The sequence below is a fragment of the Scomber japonicus genome, chromosome 3 (genome assembly GCF_027409825.1).
Source record: "Scomber japonicus isolate fScoJap1 chromosome 3, fScoJap1.pri, whole genome shotgun sequence".
Classification (NCBI taxonomy): domain Eukaryota; kingdom Metazoa; phylum Chordata; class Actinopteri; order Scombriformes; family Scombridae; genus Scomber; species Scomber japonicus.
In genome coordinates this window covers 18,610,292-18,623,742 of record NC_070580.1, presented here as the reverse complement: position 1 = coordinate 18,623,742, position 13,451 = coordinate 18,610,292, and the positions used below count along the sequence as shown (strand labels likewise).

The 13,451-nt window shown below is 40.0% G+C and overlaps 1 protein-coding gene across 2 annotated transcripts in view; it reads left to right on the top strand.

Moving 5' to 3' along the window:
- The first annotated feature begins 751 nt into the window (after positions 1 to 751).
- Positions 752 to 13,451, top strand: part of srgap3 (SLIT-ROBO Rho GTPase activating protein 3) — a 55,432-nt gene continuing 42,732 nt past the window's right edge. For both annotated transcript variants that reach the window (XM_053315113.1, XM_053315112.1), the window contains exon 1: positions 752 to 815. In XM_053315113.1, the coding sequence (XP_053171088.1) occupies positions 752 to 815 (64 nt within the window). The remainder of the gene's footprint in view (positions 816 to 13,451) is intronic.

The window sequence follows — 13,451 nt, the reverse complement described above, 5'->3', positions numbered from 1 at the left end:
ATGATGATGTGTGATGTGTGTGTTTTTAAATTGTGCAACAAAAAAGGTGGCAATAATCAATTCAAATAGCATAAATTACAGGTGTGTGTGTGTGTGTGTTTGTACATGTTCTTGTATGTGCGTGTTTGTGTTTGTGTTTGTGTGAGTGTGCACGAGGGCGGGGAGGTTGACAATATGTGGAGGCTCACGTGACAATCTTTTAAATTCCTGTTTCCCTGCAGCGCAATTTGTCAGAGCACGGATGGTGTCTGCCTTCCTCGCTTCTCGTACGCATGTCTGATCATTTTTTGGGCACTGCCACACAAGATACAAGAATTTGACTGCTTGAAACCTTCAAGCGTCGTTCCTCTCTCCTCTTCATCATGTTGTTGTTACAGCTTTGAGCTCGCGTTTGTTTGCCCCCCCACCCCCCTCCACTGCTGAAGCCTTTGAGTTAACTGGTACCAGTAAGAAGAAGGAGGAGGACTCGGAGGACTCGGCTCCTCTGTCAGAGAAAAAAAGCCAAACAGGCGCAGAGAAAAAGAGAGGAATGCAACATCTCGCTGTTGCTCCAGTGTTATTTGTGCACTGACTATATGCACGATAGAAAACAGTCGGGCTGCAGGAATACAACTACACAGCTTTTGTTCTCCTCAGAGCCACTATAGAAAAGAACACAGAAAAAAAACGGAGAAAAACGCTGCGGGGATCACAACCAGAAACATAAGAGAGCTCTCGACTTACAGGGTCTCACCCTAAATCCAGAGGAACCATGTCATCCACGAAATTCAAGAAGGATAAGGAGATCATTGCGGACTATGAGACCCAAGTGAAAGGTGCGGTGTGAATGTGTCTGTGTCCGCTCTGTGTGCATTGTCTCTGCAGAGCTTGTCCGTGCCTGACTAAGAGCCAGTGTATCAGGCTGGCTCTAGCATATTTTGTATTTTTCTTATAAAATAGCACAATGCATCAATAACAATGTACGCACTGTATATTAGGCTACAATAAAAAATATGGCACGGATAGACTTTTGCCGGGAAATGACAAGTAAACCGTGACTGTCAATCCAATGACTAGACCATCAGAGTACCGTTCATGTTTTCTTTTCGTGTGTGCTAGTGTGTCTCTGTCATTTATTCACCTTCAGAGAGGGATTTTCTATGTTGAATGTTGATGATAGCGTGGTTAGGATCCTGGTTCTGCACGCCGTGTTGCCGGGTAAAATGATGCCTGTGTTGAAACCAGTGCAGGATGGAGGACTTGACTGGCTGCGTTATTGCACCTCTTTCTTTCACATTGTGGGGCCTGCATTTGGCTCCCTGTGGTTAGAGGTGTTGAACAAATATTTGGAAGTAGATTCATTGCAGTTGTTTCAATTGTCATATTTGTCCATGTTTGGTGGCTTCAACTTTTATCCACAGACCTAATCACAAAAAAACATATCCCAAGTTCATACAGGCAGGCAGTGATTAAAGGGTGACCATACAGAACATCCAAATGAACATGGTAAGTGACAAACTGTGTAGGGTAAAAATGGACAGAGTACACTGGTCTTGTGCAGACCTTTCTCTAAGGGGAGCTGGAACTCAGTTTCAATGACCTGGACCCATTACTAACATTCTCTCTTAGTGGTTTCACATGTGTTACACTTCAGGGGGCTTTAGCTGATCATCCCTCAATTCATGCACCAGTGTAGACCTTTGGATGAAAGTGCGAGTAGTTGGATTTGTAGGATTGATCTACAGATGTATTCCTGTATGTGTGGACAGTGTCAGCTGCTGGTCTGACTGATTTTTCCCTACTGGACTTTCTCTGTCCCTGTAATCTCAGTTTTATCTTGTTGCATGTGCTGGTCATTCAGAAAATGGTCACCCTATCAATGCCCATTTATTGTGCTGCTTTCCACTTGACTCCAGGCCATTTTTGATAATCAGTCATCAATTATTCAGCATGGATCTGATTCTGTCGTGGGGGGAAATGCTCTTGTTTCATCGTGTCATGCCCCTTTTTGCATTAGACAGAGCCCTTGAACTGTGTGAAGAGAGAGGATGTTAATTTATGGAGAAGGCTGCTTGTTTCTCATTCACAGCTGGTATGTTGTTGCATAGCCTACAGACACGGAGGGTTCTGCTGCCAACATCTACTACCTCATAACAATGGCGAATTGGACCAGGCAGTGAATGAGGAAGCCATAATGAAATTCATCGGAAATTGCACCCGTCTTATTCTGAGTTATTGCTTTATGGTTAATGTGTACATGACAGAAGGGGCCAAACCATCAGTGTGTCATTGAGTGGGTCATAACAAGATGGCTCGGTTGCTCTATTATGCATGAGGGTTAATAAATGAGCGACGGGAAAAAAATCAGTTGCTTTCAGCAGTAGTTTAACAATCACTTGGTTTCAGCAGCAGTTTAACAACATAGAAGATTCCGATACATATGGGGTTTGGTTAAATGGGATAGCTGCAGGTGAGAAAGCACATCATAACTTGAAATTGTCAAAATATAGGACACATTCCTTTGTTGCAGTGTGACAAAACTACTACACAGAAATCTTAGCCCCTGCCATTAATGAATCCTTGACGACCCTCGAGGCTGGCTGCCAAAGCCGAGGTCTCTGAAGGACCCTGGGAGATGGTGTTCACTTTATTTAAGCTGTTTCAGCTGGCAGATCTTGCATTAGCATGTCAATAGAGAGGGGTTCATGCACTGAACAGAGAGAGGCTGCCTGGCTTGGACTGTGTTCTGCAGTTAACCACTGTGTGGTTGCTGGACTGCAGGTCTGCCTTCTCCTGAAGTGTTGCTCTTGAGTTTAAATGTCAGCAGCTGGAGGTTCTAACACCAAAATATCATACGTCTCCAAACCCAAAACACCAGGACATGGAAGAATTGAACCCTCAATCTCTACACAATACAAAATTGGATGCATTAATAGTTCAGCAATATATTTTTATTTTTAAAGATTGTCTTTTTTGGCATTTTGCCTTCTTAGTATTTGAAAGTCAGTGTAGTGAGACAGGAGGCAAGGGAAGAGAGAGAGGGGCGTGACATGCAACAGAGATCCCTCAGCTGGGAATTGTGGTTATATGGTACATGCTTTTAGGCCACCAGGGTGCCTAAAAGTTCAGTGGTCATAAGTTAACTAGCAGGATAGCTTTGTGAAGCACCTAATAATGATTTTCATTCAATGTTTTCATTAAGATATATAGTCAGCCAGTTATTTTCTTGGTTACTTGTCTGAAGTCAGAAACTAGTCTGACACCCAAAGACATTCAGTTTAGTATCACATAGGAAAACCACCAAATCCTAACATGAGAAAAGCTGTAACTAGGTGTTGTTTTTGCACATTTTCTTGTCAAATAACCAAAATAATCAATCAATTAACAAAATAGTTGCCAATTCATTTTAAGTTTCAGCTCCAAGTTACAGTACACAAGTACATTTCAAGAGATGAGTTTGCCTAGGCAGGACCACATGACAGCCATTCATTTGATTAAATTGGTCTTCTTTTTACATCTCTAAGCTGTACTGTTCTCTGACTTGAGGGACAGCAGGTTGCCGATCCTGTTGGCTGTGTTTCCTGAATCAAACTCTGCAATGAATCACTGATTCATTGTGCGTGGAGTGCAGCACAATTTGCTCCACTCTCATTTTCTGGCACACTGAAGCCTTAGTAACAGTGTGATCAGCTTTTTCTCTTGTTGCCTTTGTCTGATATCTTACAGTATTTTTATTTGTTTGAACCATTTAGTTGAGGCTGCCCTTTACACTGAGCTCATGGCCTGCATTGGTAGTCATTTCCTAGATGTACCCATTGTCTTATTCGGGCCACAACCACACCAGTCATTACTCACACTAACACCAGTTCACCCACACACAGAGACAGGCATACAAGCACACACATAAATGAATTGTGTTGTTGAAAGGAAGCTCAGTTTTGATGTGATGAAAATTACAGACGACTGGAAGTGCCTTCAACTGTTTTTCCTTCAGGCTGCAAACAACTGCTCTGATCAAGTAAATGAATGCAAGCAAACTGCACATGGAAATGTCTGTGTCCTCCACACATGCCAGTCACCCATACACACACACACACACACACACATCCTTGAGATGATACTGAAAAGGAAGCGTGGTTTTTACACCTTTGGGTTCAGGTTTCTTTTTGTTGCTCCTTGCTAGGTTCCTCTCTGCCAGACCAAATGCAAACAAGCTTAACATCCCCAGCAGACCTAATAAAAACCTGAAAGTAATTTCATCAACATACATTTCTAACAAGACTGTGGGTGTTGGTACCTGCATGTGTTTGCATGATGTTTGAATTGTTTCCTCTAATTCTGCAGCATTGCCATTACAAGTGCCATTACACATCATGTAATCACACACACCTTGTCATGTCAGACTCTCATCAGCTTGTCAGAATACCTCAGAGTGTAAGTATGATCAGAGTAAATTAGGAGTGTGGTTGTGTTTTCACAAACCACACTCCTCATAGCTTATATGAAAATAAAACCACTGCAGGTCCTATGTGTCATAAATATTCTTCCAATGACCTTAAAAAGTATTGTTTGGTTACATGCTGATGAGAATGATACGAGACACTAGATATGTCTCTGTTTTTTGTTGCTGCAGGCTAAAGATGGCTACTCTGCTGAGGAAGATAAATACTGAAAACTGTTCACAGTTCATGTTGTTAGTTAGAAAAGCTGCAATGATTACTCAATACAAACTAACCTCTACATTGACTCTTGTTATGATGATGGTGGGATTTGGTTACCTATTAACACCCTGCTGGGCAGCGTGAGGTTGGCAGTACAGAAACTGGCATGTTGGGAGTTGGAGAAATGGTCACACTGACTCACCGGTTGAGGATCCTCCAGCTGCCAGCTTGTTTGGCAAACCTGCTGCTGACTGAGAGAACATTTGCACAGAGAAAATCATCTACTTGCTATTTAAGCAGAATAATCTTGAGGTTGGACAGCTTGTTTATTCTGTGGTCTGATAAATGTTGGGCTTTATTCAGAGTTGGTTTGTTTGTGTGGCCTAGCAGTGAATAGTCAAACAATCAGGCAGCTCAAGTAGCTCTGATGCTGCTGTTTTTTTAAAAAAAGAAGAAACTTTTGAAGAACTTTGTTTTTATTTGATTGTGTATTTTTCATGGCAGAGATAGTGTAAGAGGCAATGAGAGTGTGAGTTTGTACACTGGTCACCACCCTCCTCATGTGCATGTGTTAGGTACCCTGTATCTTCAAAATTATTTATATACTGAGATGTACAATATATTTGTAAGGCAAGTAACAAAGCTAGTGTCACAAAAATAACAAGACATCTACCTGTCCCTACCCCTTTAGAAAACAACATATCCATATCAAACTGGACTGTCATCATGCCCTCTGCTAGTTTAAGAGGAGGCCGTCACATAAGATAGTTAAGCCACAGAGTTTTCTTGACTTGCAGACTCTCGTCTCTGAAAACTCTTTTATGAAGCTTTATGAATGCAGCTGCCGGTTGATAAATTGAGAGTTTGTTCTGTCCCTTTCACAAGGGTTCAGGAGATAATCAGCTTTTCATGAAGCGGGTGATCTGCCAGGCATAGATTATCATTTAGCACAGTCAACAGTATTTTTTTAGTTTGTGTGCTGGCACTGATGAAGTAGACAAAGATCCATTTAAACAGAAAAAAAACACTTTAGTTCCTTGGTTATTTAGTACCAGTTAGTGCATGATTTCATTTCTCATTTCATTCAGTCCTGCTCTGCTGAAAGAATTTAAATCGACACTGTCGGTAGAAGTGTATCTTTCGACAGCATGATTCTTAGTCCAGTAATGCACTGTTGTTTGCTGGAGGGGGGCACGAGTCTAGTCATAGGACTGTAACACTTACATTTCACAAAGCAACAATCTTTATTTGGAAGAGTCTTTAAATTAACAGTTATTGAATGAATACGTTTGATTGCATTAACAAGACTATATAACAAAAAGATTAAATTAAATGTGTCCTCTTATGGATTTATGTCTTAAGTTGTGAAGATACAGCTCGACCTCAGATATGCATAGATGGTGTTACTGTGGTTGAGTGGATCAGTTTTCGAAATCATGCAGCAATGTCTTTGTTGATTTTATTTTATTGCATGTGCCAATCGACTTGGAGTGTTTGGGTTCAGTCCTCAGTCACTTTATAACTTGGCATTATGTTGGTAGTATCAGTGTGCTTTGTGTACATCCAAGGAAAAAAATGTCTTGAGAGGTTGTTACATTTTAACAAGAGTCCATTTGAAAGTTTTTCAAAATGCAATGATTTCAAACCTGTTGTTTAGTATGTAAGGATTGAGACTTACATGTCATAACATGCCCCAGGAAGTTTCTAGAGGCAACTAGTAAAGCCCAACAATGTATTTCAATTCAATTCAATTCAATTTCAATTTCACTTTAATTGTCATTCTTATGCAGGTACATAAAAATGAAATACTGTCAAAACACTTTAAAAAAGGGAACAGTGCAATAAAACAGGTGAGTGACTGTCAGTTCAGTTGCTCCCATTATTTTTAAAATCCCAATTGCAGATATTTAAACACGCAGCAAATGTTGCTGTTAGAGAGATTATTTGCTGTCTTACGCAACATTTATTAATGATGCAAAAAAAGCAAAAAATAAAAAGTCCGATGATAAAGAACTTCCTGCTATGTGAGAGTTACTATAGAAACAGGAAATAGGGTTATTGTGCAAAAATAACTCTAAAATGAGACTATGAAAAAGTCACTATTTGAAGTAATTAGTTGAGTCCATAGTGTAGGCCGGGGACCTGCTAGATTAACTGTATTATGTACCACTGAAGCACATGTCCCACAATACACTGCAGATAATTAAAGAGTGTACCTATTTGCAGCTCACAATTCCCTTTTACCCTCCGCTGACAGTTGAAATAGAACCATATGTGGCACAGGCTCAGTAGTTATTAGGAGCACACAACTGTGGCATTTTTTTGATATTTTTTGATAGATTTCGATGTTAATGAGTTGTTTACAGTTGGCCTGAAACAAAAGAGTATTTTCATTGTAAACTTCCAATATTTTCCCCAATTAATTGTTTGGTGTCAGAAATGTAGGAATACCCAATGCAGTTTTCATACAGTCCCAAGTTGACAGTCTAAAACTTTAAGTTAAGTTTACTAGGAAGGAAGTAGAAAGGAAAAGTAACAAACCTTTACAGTTGAAAAGCTGCAACTAGTCATTGCATTGCTTTTTATTTAGTCAAACTACTTCAACTATTAATCAGTCATTAAAATAGCTGTGATTATTTCTCTACAATGTGACCAGAATAACCTAACTAAAAGTCAACCTAAAACCTGCAGAAAATAAGGGGTTCCTGTGGTTGTGACTCACCAGATGGTATCACCAAAGGCAAAAAAAGATGACATGTCTCTCTCAGTCCTTTTTCAGCTGAACTGTGGTCCCAGTCTCACCTACTGTCAGCCAGTGAGGAGCTGATCTTGTAACTGATCTTGTTTCCATTTAGCTGTTGTCACAGAGGCCCACAAACCATATATCAGATAAAGCTAAACGTCTTAGGAGGTGCATTTCTAAATACCGCTTGCAATATTATTTTAATCTGATGCAATTGGTGTTCTGAGGGAAATGGTTTGATCAGATGCTGATTCACTGTGGTTACCAGCTTCTTTCACATATTTGCTCCATGTCTCGTTGCATACTCTCGCACGTGCCTTGACACTCATTGCTGCCACCTATCCACATCTATCAGACTCCATCTCCTTTCCAATAAGCTGTTCCCCCAGGGACTGGTGCCCGTGTTGCCATGGAGACACCTCTCAGCCCGGCCCTGCAGAGCTGGTTCCTGGATACAGCAGTGACGGACAGCTACACACATAAGGGAGTGTCTCTAGTTTGTGGCTCTCTGAACGTCAGACTCATAGAACGTGCTGACGTGATGATGATATCAGACACCAGAGAGAAAATCAATGTGAAAGAGAGCGATGAGGAAGTCTGGGATCATTTTACTGCTCTTGCATTGTGAAGCATAGCGACAATGTATATTTGATTTTATTGTCATTATAAGTTGACTGTATTCCGTCAAAGCAGTGTGGTTCATGGTTATTACAGTTTAGGTTACTTTAATGAGCAGTCTGGTGGTTTATCATCAAGCTTATTATCAATTTCTTTTTTTTTAAGATAATTTTGAAACACACCAAAGCTTTGAAAATAATGCAAGTCAAGCTCGTTTTAGGAACATTTTTACAGTCTAGTCCTGCATTGATTTTTACTTTGACAGAACATCCAGTGAAGAATCCAATAAACCAGCAGATAATTAGGAAGAGAGGATTAGGAGTGAGGGACGACCCAGAGAATGACAGCTGACATCTTGCTGTAGAACACACCATCAGCTCACCTCTGCTAAGCCAATGATTGGTCTCAAGTCCTGTTGTCTTATCTTCAAGTACATGTGCTGCAGCAGTCTGAGCTAATGAGGGAACAGGCGAGATAGGGACAGACAAAGAGGAACCTGTGCTGACATCAGGAGCATGTCCATATGAATCCAAAATTGCATTAATCATTAGGGGATTAAAAAAAAAGAGAAGTGGGAGATTAGTTCAGTGACTGGAACTTGTATTATGAAACTCAGAATGAGGGACAGAGTGAATTAAGGTCTGGATAAAGGTTGCGTTTGTCTGCGTGTCTGCTTTTCATGTGAATTTGGCTCTGCAGTGTCGAGAACAGATACTGCAGAGCTGGGTTGAGGATTAGGTTAGTGAATTTGGCTCGGAGTTGCTTTCGTCTGGTGTGTGAGTGTGTCGACAGTACATACTGTGTGTGTCTTACTGCATGATGATGTAAACACCCAAGGACATTATTTGTGTGTTTAAAACCTTCTTGAGGTTGTTTATGATTTATAATTTTCCCCCATTACACAAAGACATGTCGTTCTTCTACACACAGTGCAGCAATATCCAATGCTGTTAATGAGCACAAAGTGGAATCTGTGCTTCTTATTAACTTCCCTAACTTAAATGTACAGTAGCTGTCAAAACTTTGGAAAAGACCTTCCCATTCCCTTGAATGAGAAAGTGTATCCAAATTTTGATGGATGCTTTATATCAAACATGGCTAAAATGATTTGCAGAGAGGATACATGTACAGTGAAACCCCACCATATGTGAGATCATATTTTAGCGTTGTTACCCTGCTGTGATATGAACCATTTCTCCTTCTGCCCTGTTCAGCCCAGCTTCCCCTTCTGCCCTCAGGATGCTCTGTAGAAAATCCCTCAGCTCCCTCATTCATTGCACTCCAATTTTATCTCAGCTTCATTGCGTCAAGTTGTCACGTGGTCCTCGTCCTAAACAGGCAGGCTTGCAATAAAATGCTGCACCACTGCATTGCCATGGGTGTCCTGAACTGACTTCAGGGAGAGGCACGGGTTCTATTCTTATAAAATAATAAGTGATATATTGTTCTCAGCTCATAAATGTGTGTCTGCCTCCTGCTTGGAATACACGAGAGGTTATAATACTTAAAGTGCTGAATATTATAATTTAAATCAGTTTGCCCTTTTCTAATCAGGTTGAATATTTGTTGTGCATTGAGCTGCTGATGTCTGGAAGGGGAATAAAGCTTAATATTACAGATATTGGAAGTTCTTTGTTAAGAAGAAACTTGACATCACCCCCTGTAGACTAGAAAGTTGGCTGTTTCATCCATCACTAAGAACAGAAGCTATGGTCAGCTTGTGTTCTTGTAAGTTATAATTGATTTTAACTGTGGGGAATTAAGAATCAAAATATCAATAAAAACTTTCAAACCACCCCTGCAGTAGAATTGGGTATAAAAATAGATTCTTACATACATTGCGATGCGGACGTTTACATTTTTGCATCAACACTTAGGTCAAAAATTGATTTTCAAACTATCAGTTACTAACGAAATGTTGACAGAAGAAAGAAGGAGCTGACTATTGTACACTGTAGTATTAAACAATGTAAACCAGCTCTGAAGTGAAGACAGTAACTTGGTGCTCAGTCTGTTTCACGTGAAAACCCTGCGCCCACTCAGCATCTTGAACAGCAATGTTTTTCCTCAGAGCTAACAGTGCAGCTTCCAGAGGCTGCTCTCCACTGCCCCCTATTGACTCCTTTTCTATTCAAGAATTGATTCTGAGTCAAAATGGACAAACAATCTGAATCAAATCAAATCAGGAGATTCACAAATATCCCTACAGTATAATCTACTGATTTCCACATGCAACCAACCAAGACATATTTTTGCTATAATATCTTAATAAAAAATGATATTGGGTGGAGTGTTGTTCCAGTAAGGTTTTTATTACATTCAGCCTGAACGTTGGTTCCAAACATTAAATCTTTCTATGCCAACTGCAATCATTGCCAGACCCATCACGATGCTCTGCTGTAACACAGCTGCCAATACAGGAATTTGTCTGTAAGAGTCAAAGTTCAGGGCTCTCTGACATCCTACCATTGTTTTCAGAGGTTTTCCTGTTCTGTGAGGAGAGTTGTTCACTGTACATTTAATTCCTGTCCCTAAACGGTATAGAAGAAAAGAAGTTGCAGAGCAGGTGTCCAGTGGAAGGGGCTAAGCACTTATAATGATGATTTATGGACTCAAGGTTGGAAATGTAAAGTCTCTGCCATGAATTTATACTGCTGCTCTCATAATATGTCATAAAGAACTTGTTATAACATGAAAGCAACAGGAATAAACCTGCCTGTCAAGAACGTTAAAGGATAATCAGACTCTTGTGATCTAAAAGTGATCTGTATCTTGACGTGATGTTGATGTGAATAGCGATTGACATCTTACGAATAAAATTGTTCACGCTACAGGTACACTTTCAATAAATAAAATAAATTTTCCTGCATCCCACAATACATAATTGATAATGATGAATTGTTATGAACTAAGTGTATTTTGATCCCAGGTGTTCTATTACTTAGATTACGTGCAGCTGTTTTTTGCTTCTGCTGAGCATCATTTGCAGGTTCAGAGGGAAATGTGCTTAATAATTATTTTAAAGTTCTTATGTCACACTGATCAGAAGTATTTTTTACTTATGGGAAATTCATAAGTAACTTACAACTCAGAAAGCTTTTTCATTGCATATAACTTAACAAGTAACAACAAGTCCATATTAACAAGCAAAAATCTAATTTTATTAAAGTGGCTTCACACATTCTGGCCATCCAAGTAGACGCGGGTTGAAAGCTTTATAAGGATAAATGTTTCCTTCAAAGAAAGATTTTGGCCTTCATTTGTATGATCCCACCAGAGCTTAACCATATTTCAGCTGCTGCAGTCCCATTCTCCCTTTTCCCCATCAGCTTTTTTGTCTGAAGATAACCCCCACCTCTTTTCTCAAAAAAAGAACAAAATAAGCAGATGGCTCCATCTCTAAATAGAGGCACAACACACAGTACGTCTGCCAACAGATAATAGCTGTGTGTTTAATCAAGCTACAACTTGCTCACTTTGAATTAGAAGAACTAGAACAATTGCACCTGTACTGGGAGTACTTGCCTATCCATAAACCCTGCAACATTATATTCACAAGCACCGTTTGAAATGCTAATTTATTTCTCAAATTAAAGATCAACAGCTTCAAATGAGCCCTTGCTTTAATACCCTGACTGCTTTGCCCTCAAACAAAGGGCTGTGCTGTAAATTAAATAGTTAAACTGGCAGACAGACATCATTTTTCATTCAATTGAATTTCATTAAATCAGTAAGGTTTATTAATTTTTCTGAACATTGCATGTGTAATTTTATTAAGAGGGCCACATGGGAAAAAATGCTTCGCATGCATGTTAGCTACAATATATTTTTGTTCTGAAACCAAGAACAGCTGAAAGTGGGGCATCTATGTTGTGTTGTGTTTAAACAGAAATGTGTGGGTTCAAAGCCTTTTTACGTACATGTCAGGAAGTTAGTATGGTAAGGAGGGTAGGTGTTCAGCATACATGTATACTTGTTTAGATATTATATAGATAGTATAGAGGGAGAAATGTCTCTAATATCAAACATGATGGTTTGAAACAGCTATCACCCTTGAATGTATTAAAGGTTTGTTGCATGTCACAATACTGGCTGAGTGCCTTGCTGCTCTTTATGTACTCTATATACACTGGTCTTTTTATAGTAGAAACCAGTTATGGATCTCTGAAATATTTCCTTCTTTAATGGTGTAATAATAGTGTGCAGTGCATGTTTTGATGGTGTTTAAAAAAGATAAACAACCACTTCCTCCTCCTTGCAGATTGAAAAAGAGCCACAGAGGGGTCCCTCACTTTGAATAAACCACAGCGAATGAAGCCACTCACAGAGCTGGGAATACTTAGGGAATAATTCTCCAACTGCTCATGGTTTCTCAGAGGGAAGGGTATGCTTCTGGTGTGTGTGACCTATTTTTCCAAACTCGTCTGTCAAATGCAGAGCTGCAGCTAGTGGTACAGAGTTCCCTTTTTGTGAAAGACTGTTTTCAGAAGTCCTCCCTGTCACTCATGCACATCGGCATAACATTTTCCTTGGCTCGCCTGCTGTGGCACTGTGTCACTCTTTAAAAAGAAAAAAAGAAAATCTAAACAAAAATCATTGCAAACAGGGAACAAGCAAGACATTCCTGACGGGACTGAAGCGGCATCCCTGCTCTCTGGTTCAGGCCTCCCACAAAAACTGAGCTTTAAGCCCTTCAGAGCTGGGAGGGAGAGGGAGGCCCCCAGATAAAAGGGAGGGCTGGGACAATGGTTAACCACAGAGTGAAGCATGACGCTTGAGGCTGAAGCCAGGCGGCACGACATCACAAGAAGAAAAAAAGCTCCGCCTGCACAACATCACTGTTTCAGTTCAAATGACAAGCTTCCTCAGCAGTCAGAGGCTGCATATATCCACGATGAGGGTTTGGCTGACCAAATTACACCCTGAACCGTATGGAAACACAGTCTGTGTCACTGCTGTGGTTTTACCATTCAGTCAGCAGCTCATCAGTCTGGCAGAAGGTTGCTAACATGGCTCAGATATGTGCAAAATCTCTTCGTAGTCCTTGTTTTTTTAAGTTATTACTTGCAATAATTCATGTTGTAACACACAGATGTTGCCTCATGCAGTGACTTATAATTAGGAAGTTAATTTTTTCTTCTGCTCTGCACATGAATTGCCCATGAATGTACTAGGCTGAAAACAGAGTATAGTGTTGTAATTACTAAGAAATACATGCCTTTGTTTTTTAGGTTTTTGAGGTTTGATCACAGGGAAAACATTGAGAGCATGCTATTACAGGGGGTGAAGCCACTGCTGGCTGTGCTTTAATCTTTCATTTATGTCAGTTAATTCTCCTTCTAGAGTTGACTTGAATTTGTGGTTTTTATATGACAGTAAAAAGATTTCTATGTTGGTGATCAAAAACATTCTTGATTTCTAATAAAGGATGCTCATTAGTTCAGGAGGTT